We start from the raw sequence: 22,040 nt of genomic DNA, 5'->3' as shown, positions 1-22,040 counted from the left end.
AATCAACATCGAATTCATGATTTCGAACACACAATATTCTGACTAAACAGACAAAATTCAGATTAAACACAAAGGGCATTTTGATCTTTCGCCTTCTCCCTTTATAATTAAACAAGAAAAACTTTAACTGTCTTTAGGGAAAAGGAAAACAAAGAAATGTGACACTTTCTTACGAAAATTTTTATTGAAAAGAACTCTCCAATAAGGAATGGTTGCCAAAAAGAAAAAAATTGACTTCCATAAGAAAAATAATACTTTCATGACAAACAAATTTCGTAAAGATCTGCTATCTTTTGGCATAAACAAGTGCGGTTCCTTGAGACGAATTCCTAAACACGGCTATTAATCAATTAGTTACAAGACAGGTTGCGCTAGTGGGGAGTCCAAGTCCCAACTGTTTGTAGCTTGTGCATGAAAATCAACAACATTTATTTTTTATGCAATTTAGCAAATATTGTCTTTCTTTTATTCACCCCTTGATCTATACCCCCCTAGTGATCTTGAAGCAAAGACTGGTTGAAAAACCCTTCTTAGGACAAAAATGTTGCTCTGATCATTAAATTGTGCTATCAAACCTTTATTTACTCCATTTGAAAGAAAAAAAAACTCTAGGCTTTATACCAACGTCTAGCAGTAACCTCAGATCAAGATCATCCAAAAGGTGAAGTACACGATCCAAATCCAGCTAAATCCACTTTCTTGGGAGAAATTTGATCCTCCCTCAAGCCCCACTCTTCTGTTCTTGGCTATTCAATTTTTATTTATCGTTGTAGCTTGTTAGCTAGCAAACTAACCCCAATTTTTGGGCTTTTTGAGTTTAACTTATGTAATCATATATAGTTAGGTATAGTTAACTGGTTATTAAAAATAATAATGAAAATAGTAATAGAAATGACATGATTGCGGACTGATAGAGGGTTTTATCTGGTTATTGGGTTTTTCATTAACTTCAAACCGGATTATATATGAGTCAGTAAGTTTTGCAAGTTCGACTGCGGATTAGTGTGTGGATATGAAAACACTCGTTAACTTGTATAGCCATGGTTGAGGTATAGTTAGACCATAATTAACCCGGAGTTTTTAGAGTGAGTTCTTAACTTCCGCTAAGAACACCATCATAAAAATCTCGGGTTAATCATGCTCTTAATAAACTGGTTATAAAAATAATAATAATAAAAATAGTAATAGGAAATGATAACAAAGGTGGCAAGGCCCTTGCTTGCCCTTATTCTTATGGCTATTAGTCACTGAGTAAATTTAAAACAAACCAAAAATAAAGAGAGTAAATTTACAGTTCGGCCCATTTATACTTCTGCGTTTCTATTTAATAGTTAGAAGTTGTAGCTTTCAAATTCTAGAGAGCGTGAGAAAATTGCAACCAAGAATGGGAACTTTACTGGGTGACCTTTCCATGGTGACGAAACTCACATCCATGTGGAAAGAGAGATTAAGTGAATGGTCTGTCGGCAGCGGATCGCTTAGGGAAACGGCGCCACAGGAGTATGAAGAGGCGGCTTCCATGGCAGTTTTCCGCATAGTTGGGATGACTTGCTCTGCTTGTGCTGGATCTGTCGAGAGAGCTATCAAGCGGCTCCCGGGGATTCACGAGGCAGTCGTCGACGCGCTGAACAATCGGGCTCAGATCCTGTTTTACCCAGGCGTTGTCAATGTAAGTTTTTCTTTCTTCTTCGGTCAACGGCAATGAAAGTTTAGATGTGAGAGTTTTTTTCTAACTGGTATAAATTTCGCCAGTACTACGTTGTTATTTCGTCACGCTTAGAATTGTAGAACAAGGAGTGTAACAGAAACAAAAAGTCACCTTGTTTTTTATAAATTTATCAATCCGTTGCACCACAACTTAAATAGTATGCAACCATGGAAGCACGTATTACAAAGATTAAAACATAAAAGGTACATACTATTCAAAACCACTTATGATTACAAATCTCTTTAATTATTTTTTTAAATCAAATGGTGATGGTAAAATATAGGGACATAGCGTGAAGTTTGTTTTTAGTTCGATTCATATTAGAAACTCTTTCGCCATAAAAAAACTCGATAAATAGGTTTCTAAACTCTTATATATTCACTTTAAGGAGTTGTGGTTTTTAATTCATAATTCAGTGTGATGTTTTCAGTTTTAGTTTTTGTTTTCTGGTTTATAAAAAAATAGGCACAATACTGAATTCATCGAGTTTAGATACCCTCAATTTTTGGTTTAAGTAGTTTTTAACCAAATTGTAATTATTTTATCATTAAATTATATATATATATATATATATATATATTAATTTTGGAAAACTATCATTAAATTATATAAATTCAACTTTATATGCTTAGAAATTTGATTCACTAAAAGAGAATACTAAATATCAGTGCTCTAACATGTAATAGAATATATCTCTCATTTATTCAACTATTAAGATAAAAGTAATTTAAATAACAAAAACATTATAAAGTCATGCATAATTCTTTACAAATGTTTTTTTTCTGTCAGCCAAATCATATATTATGAAAGTCCAATAGAACATTATTCGAGTGTTAGCCCAATTAACTCCAACTCACTACACTATGGATTAAGAAAAACCATATGGCCTAATCTACCAAAAAGACAAGGATAAAAGGTGCATAGGTGAGGAGGACATGGCCACGTGTCTGGCCAAGAGAATACATGTGGTTACAAGGGGAGTAGAAGCAATGGTGCCGGAACCATGCACGCACTAAAGCTCCGCCTCCATGAAGCCCAACGTCCTTTCCACAGTTACCATGAACGATTTGAACCGTATTAAATTCAGATTTATCATAGATTTCCAACTTAAACACAGTAAGTGGAATAGGCATAACTCTTTATATGTTAGTTAATTATTTCTTCAACTATCAATGTGGAACTTTCTTTCATTCATTAACACTTTTCTTCACTCACACACAACGTGGACAATTGTGAGAACGACATCTACGCAGTGGCTGAACATCAGGGTGGCTCTAATGCCATTTTAAATTCATGTTTATCAGATACTTCCAACTTAAAATCAATTGTCGTTAATTGAATTAGTTCACGTCTCTTATAGATTACTTAAGTCCTTTTTATATATACAATGTGGTATTTTTTTTTCCAACATCCTCCTTCGAAATAATAATTCTTTTAACTAGTAATTTCAACATAAACCATCACCCCCTCCGAGATAAGCTCTTTTTTAACTATTTTAAACCTTAGTGGGATGATTGTCCCTCTTCTTGGGTTGGATTATTGGGGCTGGTTGTAGGCCCATTATGATATCGTATTATGTTAGATAAGTTTCCAAACTAAATCAATTGGTGATAAATGGACTGACTCAAGTCTCTTATATATTACTTATGTCTCTTTTCTATTTTCGATCTGGTAATTTTTCTCCAACAAATCATCTTCTTATCATCCGCTAGAATAAGCTTAGGGATACTGCAAAACACCTCGTTATGGAAATATGACCACCAAAAAGAGAAACTTCGACAACAACCTATATCATAGGCCCATTATGGGAAGGCGGAGATATTACACTCCCATGGAAGAAGCTTGAGAAGCTTTAAAGACAAAGGCTCAAAATGATGAATCCCGAATGAAGATCTTGAACACCCGCAAAAAGGAAAGAGAAAAATACACAAAACAAAAGACCTATGAATTTAGTTGGAAGAGATCCAAGCTAAATCAAAATATTTATTTTCCGAATCGATGTAGAAGAAGTTTAATCGATCGAAAGTTAAAAGCTAAAACTAAATCTTAAAACATTTAAACTATCCAGACAAGAAATAAAAAGATTTTATACATCCGGATGAAACCGGAATAGAATTCCGATTAGCCAGAGTTTGGATTCTCTCTCTCTAAAAAATAAGAGAGCTTGAAGAGAGAGAGGCTACCGCTTCTGAATTTTTTTCAATCTACGAGCCGATATTAGTCGCCATCCACTTAGTTTAGGTTGGGTAAAAGCACAAGTAAAAGGTCTATTGTGTTTGACATAAGCCATGGTGAAACTTGTGTGATTGTAAAACTCATAAGTTATGTACCTTATGGAGTGATTTTTAGGCAAAAAACATGTTGGTGGTGTAAACTAACATTTTAGTTGTATAGCTTCTGAATGTTTATACTTGGATCAAAGCTAGACATGGTCGTTGGGTTTCCCGTTCAGATTCGGTTTTGGTTGATTCAAATTTTCAGATTTTTGGTACTATGTTCATAAGTCCCACTCGGGTTTTACTAACTTTCGGGTCAGGTTATGTTTGGTTCTTTGGGGTTCAATATGCATCAGATTATAACCAATGTCTGAAATCACACAAAATCTAAAAAAGAAAATTCAAAGAAGTTAACCAAAAATACTCAAAATATATAAATTATTCAAAAATCTAATTAAACTAGTTAAACTATCTAAACTAATTAAAAAGTAATCAAAACAACAAATAAAAAACACTACAATATGATGCGCTGATAGTGGTTGAAAATTTCAGGAGAATAATTTTCTGAAGTGGTTGTTTCATAAAGTTTACTTATGGAAGTTGATTTTGCCAAGTTCTGGAATTCAAAGGTTATATGATGCAAGTTTTAAAGGCAAATTTAAGTTTGAATCAAGGTGTTGTTGCTTTTTGATCCAACATGAATCCCAAAATTATTAAGGGAGAGTGACAAGAAGAAGAAAGTTAATAATGGACAAGTCTTCAGTAGACTATTGTAGGTTTGGTCAAATCTGATAAAATTTGTTAATCTGTTGAAGGATTGCAGAATTCTAATTTAGGGCATTAGTGATGATGCACATTTTGGAGCAAGTTTGGACACAAGTGAAACCCGACTGTCCACGGCTAATGGGCCTCTCACGCCCGCTCTCTCGGCCCGTGGGCTCCATTCCGTGCGACGGGCGGTGCATTAATTTTTTGGTGGCTCATTAGTCTTGTTTACTGACCATTCAATCACCACATGACCTCTTTCCGTGTTTTGGCATCACTCACACGATATCGCGAATCACTTCCGATAGGTCACTCATCCTTCCACTACTCCAGCTCAAGCACACTTAACTCTGGATTCTAAATGGATGTGTGCCCGAAAAGATAAGTGCACTTTAGTGATATAGATAGCAAAATCAATTCTTTAAGTCTTTCCACGTGTAGTAGAAATCAGGATGTTACAATCTTATTCTAAGTGAAAGTTCTCACTAAAGTCCTAAGCATATACATTGTTCCATCATTTTCTTTAGGTAGCAAGACAAGTGAGTTGGTTCTTAGTGACTCTAGAGAGAGAGAGAGAGAAAGAAAGAGAGATCTTGGTGATAGAGTTCTTCTTGGTTATCTCCTCATCTCTTGTTCTTCTTCTTTCCTTGTTCATGAAAAGCTTAGAATAGGGTGTTAGCCGAGCGTGAGAGAGATCTGTTGTTAACTAAATACATGTAACTCTTGTTTATCAATAGAGAGGACAAGATACATGTTTTCTCTTCCTTGAGATGTAGCTTTCCTTACATCGAGGAGTGTTACCATAAATATAAAAGTGATCGATGATATTAATGGACACCGGGTTAAACCTTGCTTTGTGTTTCCTACAACTCACAGTTAACAAAAGCAACGTATATTCGGCTGAGAAAGCAGTATACCGGAAAATCTCATTAATCTTAGTATTATAGAGACTCGTCGAAAGGTCATTAGTAGATTTCTATTTGACTGGATAGAATCAAAACAGAGCAATAACTAGGTTAGAGACATTCTCTTCATACCAAAGATACCATAGATAGCTGGCCGAACTCAGAGTCAAATAAACAACTTTGTGTTTTTATTTTATTCCTTGTTGGATTTATGTGTGTTCTTGATAGTCATTGACGGAACTTGAGCAAGCAATCCTAACAATTGATCCAAATCATGCGTCATAATAATTAAAGATAGATAGAAAACTAGCATGATCAAAGGAGAAAACTGATAGGCACAAATAAAAGAGTTATACTATTAAAATATAAGCACTAAAAATCTACTTACCAAAAGCCACAGTTGGACAATTACAATTATTTAATTTTTCTATTATTTTTACGACAGCTCGCTTAGGGCATGACCGGTTTCTCCGCTACTATCCGCAAATGCACTTTTTACGATTGTTAGTGGTTGTTGGCGTTTTGCAACAATTACTTAAACCGTTCTATACTACTTTAAACCGCTCTAAACCTCTTAAATTCAAAAGTTTGTTTCAACTAGCGTCTGCGGTTGCGGGAGGGTAAATTTTTTTTTCCATTTTTTAAAAAACAATATAAATATAAATACAAAAACAAAAATAAAAATAAAAAAAAAATTTTTAAATTGAAATAATAGAAATACTAAAATATATATATCATATTATAAATTTTAAAAATAAAAATATTTTCTATAATTTTTTAAAAATTTAAAATATTATGATGTTTAACATTTTATAATTATCTAAAATATAAATATTGTTAATTTATTATTTAACCGATGTTATATTTGGTGGTTAACCAGTCATAAGTATCTCGCAAATGCACCAATGTCTAACCGCAGTACCAGTCTTACAAATCTCCTAAAATCGCTTAAAACCATAACCGTCCACATCCGCAAACTCCCGCAACCGCAACCGCTGCAGTTATACCAGTCATGCCTTTAGTTATTATTAAATATAAACCCTTGCCTAACATATTTTTTAATATTTTCAAAAATAAGATATCAAAAAGATATTTTAAGTATCTTTTTCTAACAACCGCAACCGCTGCAGTTATACCAGTCATGCCTTTAGTTATTATTAAATATAAACCCTTGCCTAACATATTTTTTAATATTTTCAAAAATAAGATATCAAAAAGATATTTTAAGTATCTTTTTCTAAGATTGCATTTTAACAATATATATATATATATATATATATATATATATATCTTTTTAGTATTATATTTTAATTTATGATATTGGTTATTAATATTACTATTATTATAAATGAATAATAATAAATTTTATTTATAGAATAATAAAAACATTTCTATAATATTTATATATACATAATTCATATTCATAATTTCATTACTACACCATTAATAAATATAAAAGAACTTAATAAATTTATTAACTATTTATAAATATAAAATTAAAATAATTATATATAAAGAATAACATATATGTTATATTATACATATAAAAGTGAGATATTTAAAATAATAAATAATTTTATGTTATAAAAAATAAATACTAAATTTTGATGATATTAATATTATTTAATTATACGATACATCAAACTATAGGTTATGTTTTACAATTACACCTTTTGCAAGTTGAATGTCATATTATTATTTATAATATAAAAATAATTTTTGACTATTATGAAATTTTTTAAAATAAATTTGTATTATAATAAAAAGCTAGAAAATATAAATAAAAAGTTTACGAAGAGAGTTATATAAATGAATTATCTTATTTTCATAAAATTATATTTATGTAATTTAATTTAATTATTTATACTTTAAAATTAGTTTTATAAAAATATATATGTATAAAAAATTTCATTCTCAGTAAATAATTTTTGAATAATTTTATTAAGTTCGCGCTTCGGGTCAAAATATAGTTAGTACATTAAAATATATATACAAACAAGAAATATCATTTAGATGGTAGAATAATCTCATGTATAATGGTACATTCTACCATAAACTAAAATCTTAGAATACAAAAAGTTCAATGGCATATATCATAAATTTTATTTTTGATGAAATGCTAAATTTATTGGTAATCAAAAAAGAATATATGTACATAAATTAGAAGTTTGTAAGAAATGAAAACTAATTAAAAAAAAATCTCAGCTCAATTGACATGTGCCCCAAACCACCGATGCAACAGTTCGGTTTCATAAAGTATCTTGTGGTCATGATACCTTACCCCTGATCCACCGGTCTTGATATATCGTACATCACAAGTAGGAATAAATTTATTTCTATATAACAACTCTAAATTAATAGAATATATACATGAAATATGTACATATTTTTGTCCACAATATGTGTATTTTCTTAAAAAAATTAATTCTTCTAGTTAAGAATTTGTTTGTGAAAGATGTTTATTTCTATATTCATCTGATTTCTTTCTCGAATAATTATCTACTACTCTTATATGCTTTTATTTTATTGATAAACTATCTATGTTTATATGAGATCAAATCCTCTAAACCAAAAGGTTTGTCTCCAACCAGAAAACCAACCACTTTTAATTTTATTTTCGGTTCAGTTCATATATTTTATGAAAATGAAAAATATCCTAGCAATCTAAGCACGATTAGCTTCAACGGTGGAAACAGCTCAGCTTTTAGATTTTACACTCTAGTATTCTACATTTCTACCCAAACTAAAAGCTTGTTCAAGTGCAGTCTGATAAAAATACCTATAGGTCTTGATTGATATTATATATATTTTTTTTTAATTATGAATCACAGTTATTGAAAGATTATTTATGAAATGCAAATGTTCTTAAAATAATCTGCTCAATGCTCTCGTATAGAACTTTTGGTAGAACATTTGCATTTATAATATATAAAAATTAAAATAATTATATATAATTAGTTTATTTTATTTAAAAATATCAAAAATTATAATTATATCCAAAAAATAAAATTTATATTTCAAATTATTATAATTTAAAATAAATAAATTTACAGTTAAAATAAACTTAATATTTTAAATAATAATAATTCATATTTAAAATATTAATTTGATTTATATAACTAAATATGCTTCATTATTTTCAATAACAAAGATATTTAAATTAATATAAATATATTTATTATTTAGAAATAAACAAATAATATATCATATACTAATTTTCTTCTGATAATTTTATGTATGAATTATTTATTAATTACTCTACGGATCACTTTATTAAATACAATAATGAAAGCATATAGCTTTGGAGCATATTTTTTTTATAACATTTTTATTATCAGCTTTGTCAGTTAAGGCATGTCTAAATAGTTGCTAATTCATGGAAGGGTACCTAAGTGAATTATTTGCAATGATTTTGGAGACACTGATCAATATTTGTGCTACATGACTAAAGATAGATAGAAAATCAGCATGGTCAAAGGAGAAAACTGATAGGCATAAATAGAAGATTAGTGTAATCGTCAGTAAATTTTTCCATTTTCTCACAAATGTATGATGATTGCATGTGTAGGAGGAGAAAATTCGTGAGACTATTGAAGATATTGGATTTGAAGCATCGTTAATAGAAAATGAGAGGACCAACCAAGCATGCAGAATAAGGATAAACGGTATGACTTGTACCTCATGTTCTTCGACCGTCGAAAGAGCTCTGGAATCAGTTAATGGTGTAGAAAGAGCTCATGTCGCCTTAGCCATCGAAGAAGCTGAAATTCATTATGATCCCAGTCTTGTGAGCTCTGAGAAACTACTGGAAGCCATTGAAAATGCTGGATTTGAAGCCATACTTATAAGTACACGTACGGGTGAGGATGTGAGCAAGATAAGTTTAAAGATTGATGGTGAGTTTACTGATGAATCCATTACGATAATTGAAAGATCTCTTCAAGCAATTCATGGGGTCCAAAAAGTTGAGATCAACCCTGGAAATGATAAGATATCCGTACTGTACAACCCTGATGTGACGGGACCAAGGAACTTCATTCGGGTGATAGAGTCAACAGTGTTTGCTGGTCACATTAAGGCAACAATATTCACAGAAGGAGGGGTAGGAAGAGACTCTCAGAACCAAGGGGAGATTAAGCAGTACTACAAGTCTTTTCTTTGGAGCTTGGTGTTCACAGCACCGGTGTTCTTGACAGCCATGGTCTTTATGTATATCCCTGGAGTTAAAAACATGCTGATGTTTAAGGTTGTTAATATGCTCAATGTTGGAGAAATCATAAGGTGGGTTTTGGCTACCCCTGTCCAGTTTTTCATAGGTTGGAGATTTTATATTGGCTCTTACAAAGCGTTACGACGGGGATCAGCTAACATGGATGTTCTGGTCGCCTTGGGAACAAACGCAGCCTACTTCTATTCATTGTACACAGTTCTGAGAGCTGCAACATCTCCGGATTTCATGGGAGTTGATTTCTTTGAGACCAGTGCCATGCTCATCTCGTTTATCATCCTTGGAAAATATTTGGAGGTTCTTGCTAGAGGAAAAACATCTGAAGCTATTGCAAAGCTTATGAACTTGGCGCCCGAAACTGCGATGTTGTTGAATCTGGACAATGAAGGACATGTGACTGGGGAAGAAGAGATTGATGGTCGACTGATACAGAAGAATGACATAATCAAAATAATTCCTGGTGCTAAAGTAGCTTCAGATGGTTATGTCATATGGGGACAAAGCCATGTGAACGAAAGTATGATAACTGGAGAGGCAAGGCCAGTGGCGAAGAGGAAAGGTGATACAGTTATAGGAGGAACTTTGAATGAGAACGGAGTTCTACATGTTAAGGTCACAAGGGTTGGTTCAGAGAGTGCTCTTGCGCAGATTGTTGGACTTGTTGAGTCCGCACAGCTGGCCAAAGCTCCAGTACAGAAGTTAGCTGATCAGATTTCTAAGTTCTTTGTTCCTCTGGTGAGTAATCTTGACATGTTGATGAATGAGAAAGCTTTTTAATCTTTTTTTCTTCTTACAATGTTGCAGGTAATTTTTGTGTCGCTCTCAACTTGGCTTGCCTGGTTTATAGCTGGGAAATTGCATTGGTACCCTGAATCATGGATACCTTCTTCAATGGTTAGCTTCGAGCTAGCTCTTCAGTTTGGGATCTCTGTCATGGTCATAGCTTGTCCATGTGCTCTAGGGTTAGCTACTCCCACGGCTGTTATGGTTGGTACTGGGGTTGGTGCATCCCAAGGTGTGCTGATAAAAGGTGGTCTCGCCTTAGAAAGAGCACACAAGGTAGGTTCATGGCAACTTATTGTTTTATATATTTATATATTTTGAGAGTCTGAGGCTAATTAGCTCCTCATATTTAAGCACAACATTAACATTTTCTGAAATGAAGAAAACTAACGCAGCATCAATGATGGTGTAGGTTACTTGCATTGTCTTTGACAAGACAGGAACACTCACAATGGGGAGGCCTGTGGTTGTTAAAACGAAAATCCTAAACAGTATGGTCATTGGAGACTTCTACGAAATTGTTGCTGCAACTGAGGTAGTTTCTTGTAATCATCCTATTAGATTAGGGATAAAGTATCTCATATTGAAAATTTAAAAGAACTTTTAAGTAATAATATAAACTAAAACTTGACCCGCACCCCCGCGCGGGTGGTTGATTTAACTTATGTTCAACGTAAATTCATAAACCGCTGGTTTTATAAAAATATCTCATGTATGTTTTTTATGTTTTGTAATTTACATATAGATAAAATATATTATTTTATGATATAGATGTTTGATAATAATTCTTATTATTTGTGCATAATATTATATTAAAAATTTTATAATTTGATACAATTTGATGTAATTGTACTATTCATATATTAATCTGTTGTTTATTTGTTAATTTATTTTAAAATGAAACTACATACTAAAATTTTAAATTTTTACATTAGTTTTCTAAGAATTATTATTAATTTTATGATATATTTTTTTTCTTGAAAATTGAACTCTCGAAATTTTTATATTGACTAAATTAAATAGGGTTTAAAAAGTATTTGATATAATATATAGTTATATACTACATATTTCAGTTTGTGTTTTTATTTTCACCGTAAAGAAACAACAACTATTATAATTAATCAATTATAAATTGATTTTAAATACAGTGGCAGAATCTGTAAATAAAAAAAATACAAAAATGAAGTATTTAATTATTGTAAATATAATGGCTAAATATGTAAATAAAAAAAAGTAGTTAATCTGCTATTTATGTTTCCAAACAGTTCTTGTTATAATTTTTATCCATGTTTCCAAACAATACCAAAAGGTACTTCAGTTTTAATAATATAGATAGTTAGTATCAATCCACTTACTATTAATTGGTTTTTTAAATCTCATGATAAACCAGAATTTAACACATTCAACCAAAAAATTCCAAAATGTATTCAACATAAAGTATGATACCACTAGGATGATAATATCTTTTTTTTTTTATCAGGTAAACAGTGAGCACCCGTTAGCAAAGGCCATTGTTGAGTATGCGAAGATATTCAAAGATGAGCAAGAGAATCGTGCATGGCCTGAAGCTCGTGATTTTGTCTCCATCACAGGAAAAGGTGTGAAAGCGACCGTGAGAGGAATAAAGGTTATGGTGGGAAACAAGAAACTCATGTGTGATCATGGAGTTAGCATTCCAGATGATGCTCAAGAGTTGCTAGCAGAAGCGGAAGAGATGGCCCAGACCGGTATTCTTGTCTCTATAAACGGTGAATTGGCTGGATTTGTAGCTGTTTCAGATCCTCTAAAACCGATTGCTCGAGAAGCCATCTCCATTCTAAAATCCATGAAAATCGTAAGCATCATGGTTACTGGTGACAACTGGGGAACTGCTAATTCCATTGCTAGAGAAGTCGGTATCGACTCTGTTTTCGCCGAAGCTAAACCCAAGCAAAAAGCAGAGAAAGTCAAAGAATTACAGGTAGCTTTTAGCTCGACGCAGATTGTAAGAAAATTTGAAATTACCAAAATCCGGAAAAAAAATAATAATAATCATAGAGGTTTTGCAGGCTATGGGTCATGTTGTGGCAATGGTGGGTGACGGAATCAATGACTCACCCGCTCTCGTGGCAGCAGATGTAGGAATGGCAATTGGTGCAGGAACGGACATTGCCATAGAAGCAGCTGACATCGTTCTGATGAAAAGCAACTTAGAAGATGTGATCACAGCCATTGATCTTTCAAGGAAAACCTTCTCAAGAATCCGTCTCAACTATGTTTGGGCTCTCGGTTATAACCTCATGGGAATACCGATCGCTGCAGGAGTGCTTTTCCCGTACACACGTTTCAGGTTGCCTCCATGGATTGCAGGTGCTGCAATGGCCGCTTCTTCTGTTAGTGTTGTATGTTGCTCTCTCTTGTTGAAGAATTACAAGCGCCCTAAGAAGCTTGATAATCTGGAGATCCGTGAGATTCAGGTGGAGCGAGTTTAAAAAAAAAACAAACACAACCGACCTAAGCGTATTGCAACATTGTAATAATGGAGATTATGTAATAATTGAATTTAAAAAAAAAAAAGAAGTAATATTGGAGATTTGTGTATGGAATTGTGTCAATGCAATACCTATAGTATAGTAATACAAAGTACACCATTATACTTGTATTTTTTATTATTTATTTTAAAACAAATTTACAACTCTTTCTTTCAACAGAATCTCAACAAGATCAAAACACTCTTTTATTGCTCTAGTTTATGAAAACTCACACTTATATTAAGAATACAATTTAATCAACTAGCCTTATACTCAGGTCGAGCATAACTATTTATACCCAATACAGCCAGCCACTCGGGTAAGCTAGTCTCATAAGAAATATTCAATAAAATTTTAATTATAGTAAGTTTCCAAAACTTCTCCAAAGTCTTTAAAAAACTTCCAAGATGAAATTTCTCTTATCCAAGGTGAATCTTCACACGGTTGCTCTCCAAATGATCTCTGGATTAACTCTGAATTGATCACCAATCTAGTTTCCAAGTCTTCATCTCTGCTACATCTCGATCATTCCACATGCATACTTGCTGTAGCAGATCCTGCTGTACTTGCAACTTGTTCAAGATGTCTACCGGATCTTTACATCTCCAATATTCCCCTTTTTTTAAATATGAATACTTCTCAAGTACCTTCAATAATCCGCTTATAGAAACCATATATCTTGACACATCACATAAAGAAAATGCATGCATTAAGGAAGCCAAAATTTTCAAAACATAAAGGTCCACGAATTAGAGAGGAATACATAATCAAAACAAAGAACAAATATAAGTTCTTCTCTCTCTCAATCCCTCAAAACCTTAGGCCTATATTTTAAAAAAAAAGAAAGTTTCTCCCCCATCAACTAAGTCCCCTTGTTTCCATCTCCAGCTGGCCCTTTCTCATCTCCCCTTGCTTGAGTGTATACAAAGTTAAAAACATCAAAGATCTAAACTTTATATGAATTAGTCAGAACACTTATTTAGGTTCAACATGCGGCCAATATGTCTCACCATGGTTGTCAGAGTCTCCATTGCTAATCCAATATAGGGAATGCCATTTATTGCTTCAAGAGCGATTTGAGATTCTTCTGCATCAATGGGTTCCATGCTCATCTGAAATGCTCTTATCATGGTTTTCACAAAGTCGTCTATCATGCACTGGGTTGTACTGCCAAAAATGATGTCATCGACATAAACTTAGACTACCAAAACGTTTTTCAATTTCTTGAATAAATAGTTTTATCCACACCTCCTCTATTGAATCCATCCTTGATCAAGAACTGAGTTAGTCTCTCATACCAGATTCTGGGAGCTTGTTTCAAATCATAGATATCTCTCTTACATTTTTATACATGAATATAAAAGTGAGGATCTTCATATTCCTTGGGTTGTGTTACATACACTTCTTCCTACCATTTAAGAACATACTTCTTACTGTTAGAATATATGATTAGATATGTAAATATCTTTGTGATACACTTAGATAGAACTGGGAAAGGTCATTCCACGTGTGGAAGAAGAAGCCGCACGGAGTCACCTCCGACGGACAAGGAGTGTCTCGAGAAATTCTTCGAGAGGGTACCAATATGGATCGAACCCTGGTGGAGAGTTACATATCTAATCATATATTCTAACACTTACATCCAATTGATACAACTTGATTGGGAGATTACAAGCTATGCCAAAGAGGAGACGAATTGATTTGAGTCTGACAACTGGTGTGGAGGTCTCGTCGAAGTCAATTTCGTCAATTTGCGAGTAACCTTGCATCAAGTCTTGCTTTGTTTTTTATTACATTTCCATCCTCATCTATTTTGTTCTTGTAAATCCAATTGTGGAACCAGATCCCACACTTGACGCCAGATGATTTGCTCCATATCTTCATCCAATGCATCTGTCCAGAACTCATCCAAAGCCTCATCGATGTTCTTAGGTTCAATGAAGGAGATCAAACATGCCAAATTTATCATCTCTTTGAAATCGATTTTCTTCTTCCGAGTTACTTCCTCGTCAAAAACACCTCCAATGATATCTTCGGGAGTGTGTTATTTTTAATGAAAAATGATCTGTTTACGTTGAATCTGATCCTCAATTTTAGTTACTTCATCCTCTTTGTTGCTGATGTCTTCAGCACTAGGAGTCTGGTGTGTAACATCCATGTTTCTATGTGTTACGGTTTCCTGGTAAAATCCAACTTTGTCATCGAAGACGACATCTCCAATCAGTTTTGTTAGTTGTTTGTACACAAGATAGGCAGTACTGTTGGTAGAGTAACCGAGAAACATACCCACATCACTTTTAACATCAAATTTACCTAAATGATCTTATCATTAAGAATGTAACACATACATTTGTACACATGAAAATATATGATATTAGGTGCATTTCCCTTGTATATTTGACATGGAGGGGTCTTAATTGTAGGCTTCACGTACACTCGGATAATAACATAACAAGCAATGTTGATGGTTTCATCCTAAAAAACAGGAGGAACATTTTTGCCTAATAACATGGCTCTAGCCATTTCCTACAGAATTCTGTTTTTCTTCTCCGCAACTCCAATTTATTGAGAGGTTTGTGTAGCTGCATACTGGTGTCGAATGCCTTGGTTTTGACAGAACTGGTAAAATTACTCATTCTGAAACTCACCTTTATAATCACTTCTTATTTGCACGGTGCCTTTTTTTCTTGTTTGAATTGTAGTTCTAGAATTCGAAAATTCTCTATAGCATCTAATTTATTTCTCAAGAACCTTACCAGGGCCGTCTCAAACTTTATACAAACCATGTTAAAAAAAAGATCCTTTTTAATAATCTGAAATAATTTAGATTTTTTTTACAAAATATCATTATAATATAGAAATAAATACATGAATTTAATTATTTATATCTAAATTACACCATTTTCTAGTTTTTAAACGCAAAATCATTGAACTTGATCATTTGACATTTTCCAATGCAAAATCATCGATCAAATCATCAAATTTCTAGCCATTCTTCTAGCTTTCTTCAGTTTTATTTTACGTTTATTATATCCACGATCAGAAATTACAATCTATAAATGTAATAGAGTAGTTAGACAAAAAGCTATATACCCTTGATTAGACAAGATACTCTTTGTTTCTTGTCAATGTAGACTATTTTTTTTTCTTTGTGTTTGCCATTTTTTATTAAAAAAACGTTGAATGAAAATATATCTTGTTCTCCATGTAGATAATCACTAATTGATATAATTTTTTTTGAGAAATGGCTTAACTAATTGATAGTTGTTTCCTAAACATAATCAAATTAGAATATTAACTTTCTATACTACCATTGAATATTCAAAACACACATCAACAACTATTCATTACTTTCCAAAATATATAATTAATATAAATACTAATTAATTTCTAATTTAGTTTTGGTTATAAATTACAAAATAAAGCATTGTAATTTATATTTATTGGTTACAATTACGAAAATTAAATTCAAATATAGTTATTCTATTTTTTTTTTATAAATATAAGATTTTAAATCTATAACTAAAAAAAATTATGGACTCTCTAAAATTTTGGACAATGTTCTACGGCTCCACTTACTTATAGGTGCTAAAAGACGGTCCTGATGTTATCAACCAAAACAAATATATATAGCTTTCCAGCAGCATTTTCTAAGGTAATAGGATCCTTGAGGTCTATGTGTACCAGCTCGAGCATGCTTTTTGCGCTTGTGGTGTTGAATTGAACTTGCAATGTTTTACTTTGAATTAAAGTAGTAGCATTCAATCTGATGCGTTTTAGATCAATCTTTTTCAGGCAACCAAACAAAAAGTAAACACGCATTGACGCATAACTAACAAATCAAGTTCGATTGTCTTTCTTTAGACAGGAAAAAACAAACAAAAATTGAAATATAAAATAATTATTATGACGTGGGTGTGACTTGGTCATGTGTTAAAATAGTACTTTGTTTATGACTAAAAGAGGAATAATCTTTTTGACTTTCTTGCCCCTGGTCACGTTTTCCACGGTTATAAAATTAAAAATTCGAGAACTTTTAGGTTGAAATTTTTTTTTAAAAAAGTTTTAGGTTGAAATTTGAATAGTGATTACCGGACTTTTATTAAATTAGTACAAAGATAGTTGCCAATAACTTGTTTCGATAAGTATTGAATTAGATTTAATAAATCTGTAAATTTTAATCTGTAAATTTTAGTCAAGAACGAGATCTATAGATTTTGAAAAACTAGTAGTAACATTCGATTAGTAATCGATTAGTAAACTTTTACAATAAATGAAAATATATCTTGTTCTCCATGTAGATAATCACTAATTGAAATAATTTTTTTTGAAAAATGGCTTAACTAATTGATAATTGTTTCCTAAACATAATCAAATTAGAATATTAACTTTCTATACTACCATTGAATATTCAAAACACACATCAACAACTATTTATTACTTTCCAAAATATATAATTAATATAAACACTAATTAATTTCTAATTTATTTTTAGACTTGTGGTAATAGTCCAAAACAGTAAGAAAGGGCAATTTAGTCTTCTGAATAAAAAAGCCTCATTACCTGGTATCATCTCATCATCCTCTCACTCACAATAAATGCTTTTCCTCGAAACCCTAAATCTCACCATTCTCTTCCCCTTTCGAATGGCGTTAAGGAGCAAAGAGACGGAAGAAGAGAACAAGAGAATCAACGAGATCGATGAACCAGAAGAAGACGAAGATAAGAAGATGGAGATGTTCTTCAATCTCATAAGAAACTACCAGGAGGCCAGGAAACGAAGACGACAAGAGTTAATCGAAGATTCCGGCGAAACTGCTCCGAATCCGACCAAGAGGTCCGACAACGGAGAAAAATCCGGCATTGCTCCTCCTGTGTTCCGCACCGAGGATTTCACTCACTGTATAGACTTGAACTTGGAGCCAATTGTCTCCACCGAGGAGGAGAAACAAGAAGAAGAAGAGGAGGAGGAGGAGACAAGAGAAGAGAATGTTTTAGATCTTAATCTCGCATTGTAATAATAAAAATACTTCGCTCTGTTTTTCTGTTTCGTGAACTTTTAATTTTTACAATGCAATACATAAACAGTGAACTGATTATATATATAAGGGATTCATCAAGCCAAGAAGCTGCAGGTGAATTTGCCATTTGTGAATGTTAGCTTCTCAGCTTTGACGACAGAGTCTAGAGGAAGTGGAATGAATGTTCTGTCTGGACCGTACAAGTGAGGGAAGCTGTTCACTTCATCCACAGCTTCATAGATCAATCCATCTCCAAGCTGCAATTTTTCACACATGAAACACAGTCAATCACACACTGTCTTAAAGAGCTGTAACACTAAAATGTACTTGTTTTAAAACACAGTCAATCCTAAGATCATGCTTCTGATACTTGGGAAGTTGGGATTGTATGTCCCTCCAATGCAATGTTATTACAGACACTGATTTAGCGCAAAAAAAAAAAAAAAGAAGAGTTATTACAGACACCGACTCTGGTACGGACCGAGTAACTAAGTCTAGCACCAATGAACATGACAGAGTAAACTCACAAACGATGACAAAGACAGAGACAGCCTTAGGAAGATTATTGATTTTCTCGTTAATTGCTCATCTACTCAAAAAAACGTGGAGCTAACCACACCAGAAACTAACGTTTTATAGATCAACCACTAACCAAAACAAACGATTCTTCAATACCAAATGATCAACCACATGTATGTGTCAGATTAAATGGTATATATATAGAGTCAAACATCATCATAAACAAACCTTGTTAGGGTCGATTTGAAGAAGGTAAAGATCCTCCTTAGCGTTCAAGAAGAAGTTCTGCAATGTCATTTGCACCTGGAAAAAATCGAATCATGAGATACAATTTTCATCATAAAAGTATTTGACTTTTTTGACACCCATATGAAAAAAGTGGAGATCTTTATGAGAGAGAGAGACCTGCTCGAGTTTGCTGAGATGAAAACAACCAGTTGACTTATCGAGCTCTCCACCAAAAGAAGATCCCTTCTTCTGAAACTCTTGCCACTCTTGATCCGTACTGATTCTGTATATAAAATCTTGATCAGCCATTTTGTTTTCTTTCAGCGTACTGGAGATACTGTATTTGCCAAGAAGATATCGAAAACCTCGAAACTTGAACGATGAAAACAAAAGGGATTTATTTGATCCAGACCGACGATTCAATAAACCAGTATCAGCTAAATCGACTCTTCATCAACTTAAATATGTAACCAAACCGGTATCAGCAAAACCGCTTTTTCGATTTAGAGCAATTCTATCTAACTTCTTTGATGTTAAAATATTAATATTTAATATTAAATTTATTTGTAAAATATTTATAATCAAAATATTTATAAAAATAACTAATTAGAATTTAAATATAAAATAATAATGAATGTTTACTATTGTGAATAATGTTGCGGTATGGTATGCTATACTATTTGGTTATAGAATTGGATGTTTGTTTATGATGATGTCATGTTGGTTGGAGTTGACGATAGATATGTATCAAATCGGTAATAGCTAAACCGATTCCTCGTCAATTTTAATACGTAACGCAGCCGGTATGAGCTAAACCGACTCTTCGTCAACTTCGAAGTTCCTTTCGATATTCCTCCGCTTATTTCCACGGTCGAAAATCAGTTTGGTAAGGAGAAAAAACTCTTATTAACAAGTCTGTAACATTTTACTACTCTCATCAATCATGGCGGCTTCAATCGCGAAACCCATCTCTGCAACCTCTCTCCGTTTCTACTCCGACCGAAAGAAAAACATTTCCTTCTCAGATTGCATCTCGATATCTTCTGGATGCCGACATTCCCCACCGTCTTCCCTCGATTTGGTCGCAAAACCACCACCGACCAAGGCTCGCGTTTCCCATCTCGTTAGAGCCCAAAGCTCTTATGGTAAGACCAACAATGACGGGTTCCATCAATATATGTGTGTGTGTTCTTAGCATTTCTCCTTTTTTTTTTTTTGTAGATTATATTCCAGACTCAAAGTTTTACAAGGTGGAAGCAATTGTCAGGTAAGCTTGTAAGTCTTTGTGGTCTATATGTCTGAGAAAGGCTTATAACTAACTCATTTTCTGCATTGTCATGTATGAATGTTAAAAAGGCCATGGAGAATCCAGCATGTTTCATCGGTAAGAAAGCTCCTTTAATATGTGAAAACGATCTTACTTTGCTAATCACTTGATCCATTGAAGTCTTAGCATCATAAACTGTCACACTTTGGCATGAAATAAGTTAAGAGTAGAAGTTCTTATCAGTGCATGCAAAGATCAAACCTATATGTAGCTGATCTCCATGGTACTGGCCATGTCTTCTTCCTCTAGTGTTTCATATGTGAAAACGGCTTAGGGTTCTCAGACTTGTTTTAACTAGGCACAGAGCCGGTCCTTGGATCAAGCGGATGAAGCCCATGCTTCCAACCGCCTCTAAATAAATACAAAACCAGCCACAAAATTTCTAAAAGTTTTCTTAGCTTAGTGGTTCATTTGTCGGAAACATAATCTCCCTTTGTTCAGCCCGGGTTCAAATCCTTGAAGTTACTTATAGGAGCGGCCAATTTTTTTTATTTTGCTTCTAGTCCCAATAATCTCAGGACCGGCTCTGACTAGGCATGGGCATTCGGGTTCATGTAACCTTTCGAGTTCCAATCCAATCCTGCGGGTTATATACATCTAGACAATTAGGTATTTGAATTTTTTTAGGTTTGGGTTCGGGTTGTTCGGATATATAATTAACATACTTGTAATTTTTAAGATACGTAACAGGTCTGTGTTGGTTCAGGTATTTAGGACCCGAAAAGTCCAAAATACCTGAATTCCATCAAAATTTAACCATATTTATCCAAAATTTTGTTGCTATTAATAATTGACACTAAACATTTTTAAACTCTGATTTTGACATATAAAGTTTCATATTAACTGAAATGTTACGAAATTAATAATGAAGATTAAAAAAAAATAAAAGACATTACAACTAAATCATACAGATCAGTAGTAACTAGTGAAAATCCAACTAAACCTTGACTTTGTCTGTTTTCATAATTACTGAAGGCTTTACTGAAAATTGGGATTCGAGGTGTGACGGTTTCTGATGTCCGAGGGTTTGGTGCACAAGGTGGATCCAAAGAGAGACATGGTGGTAAGTTATTACATTCAAAAAACAGGTTCACTGATTCTTGTTACTGTCAAAAATGTGAATATCAAGTTGTTTGAGTTTTGCAGGGTCTGAGTTCTCTGAAGACAAGTTCGTTGCTAAAGTTAAGATGGAGATCGTTGTTAAGAAAGAACAAGTACGTAGTATTATGATTTAAATAAAACCAAAACTTCTTCAAGTCCATAACTATTTATGTTCTTCTTGTTATGGAGGTGGAGTCTGTAATCAACACCATAATCGATGGAGCAAGAACAGGAGAGATCGGAGATGGCAAAATATTCGGTAACTATAACACTATCTTTGTAAATCACTTTATGTTTATACTCAGATTTTGACAGTTTCTTGTTTGATTGTATGTTCAGTTTTGCCTGTGTCAGATGTCATAAGGGTTCGGACAGGTGAGCGTGGAGAACAAGCAGAGAAGATGACTGGTGACATGCTTTCGTCATCTTAGGCACAAACAAGAGCTTAAGAATGGCGTAATAATAAAATGAACGGATGTGTTTAGTTTTCTGTTTTGTTGCTGAGTTGATCAAGATGTGTGTTTAAACTGTACATGAATGATGCAGAAACATCTGCCTTGGTTCTCAGACTGTTCCTAGTAAAAACATGTAGTCCCTGTTTCATGTCCTTGTCCGATTATGAATCCACTAGTATCTATGTTGTCATTGTACCATGTTCTGTTTTTCATGTTTCAAAAAGTCATAGAATCAGGAAGCAAGAAGAGTCGGTGGAGACTAAAGAGGTAGATG

The 22,040-nt window shown here is 33.2% G+C and overlaps 4 protein-coding genes across 4 annotated transcripts; 3 read left to right on the top strand and 1 right to left on the bottom strand.

The window, feature by feature from the left end:
* The first annotated feature begins 1,277 nt into the window (after nt 1-1,277).
* On the top strand, nt 1,278-13,175 carry LOC106328089 (probable copper-transporting ATPase HMA5). The gene is made up of 6 exons (XM_013766451.1): nt 1,278-1,669; nt 9,163-10,557; nt 10,627-10,881; nt 11,018-11,140; nt 12,086-12,565; nt 12,654-13,175. The coding sequence occupies exons 1-6, from the start codon at nt 1,385-1,387 to the stop codon at nt 13,074-13,076; spliced, it is 2,961 nt and encodes a 986-aa protein (XP_013621905.1). The 5' UTR covers nt 1,278-1,384; the 3' UTR covers nt 13,077-13,175.
* A 4,516-nt stretch (nt 13,176-17,691) lies between these two features.
* On the top strand, nt 17,692-18,233 carry LOC106331739 (protein NIM1-INTERACTING 1). The gene has a single exon (XM_013770143.1). It carries the CDS (start codon nt 17,714-17,716, stop codon nt 18,131-18,133), a length of 420 nt encoding a protein of 139 aa, XP_013625597.1. The 5' UTR covers nt 17,692-17,713; the 3' UTR covers nt 18,134-18,233.
* Nucleotides 18,102-19,324, bottom strand: LOC106331740. The gene is made up of 3 exons (XM_013770144.1): nt 19,061-19,324; nt 18,884-18,958; nt 18,102-18,393 (listed from the first exon to the last, which is right to left on the bottom strand). Exons 1-3 carry the CDS (start codon nt 19,190-19,192, stop codon nt 18,232-18,234), a joined length of 369 nt encoding a protein of 122 aa, XP_013625598.1. The 5' UTR covers nt 19,193-19,324; the 3' UTR covers nt 18,102-18,231.
* A 413-nt stretch (nt 19,325-19,737) lies between these two features.
* On the top strand, nt 19,738-21,956 carry LOC106329063 (nitrogen regulatory protein P-II homolog). The gene is made up of 7 exons (XM_013767638.1): nt 19,738-20,028; nt 20,105-20,150; nt 20,240-20,267; nt 21,186-21,273; nt 21,357-21,424; nt 21,501-21,570; nt 21,651-21,956. Exons 1-7 carry the CDS (start codon nt 19,827-19,829, stop codon nt 21,740-21,742), a joined length of 594 nt encoding a protein of 197 aa, XP_013623092.1. The 5' UTR covers nt 19,738-19,826; the 3' UTR covers nt 21,743-21,956.
* The last annotated feature ends 84 nt before the right edge of the window (nt 21,957-22,040 follow it).

The sequence above is a fragment of the Brassica oleracea genome, chromosome C3 (assembly GCF_000695525.1).
Source record: "Brassica oleracea var. oleracea cultivar TO1000 chromosome C3, BOL, whole genome shotgun sequence".
NCBI lineage: Eukaryota > Viridiplantae > Streptophyta > Magnoliopsida > Brassicales > Brassicaceae > Brassica > Brassica oleracea.
This window is presented reverse-complemented; position numbering and strand designations above follow the sequence as displayed.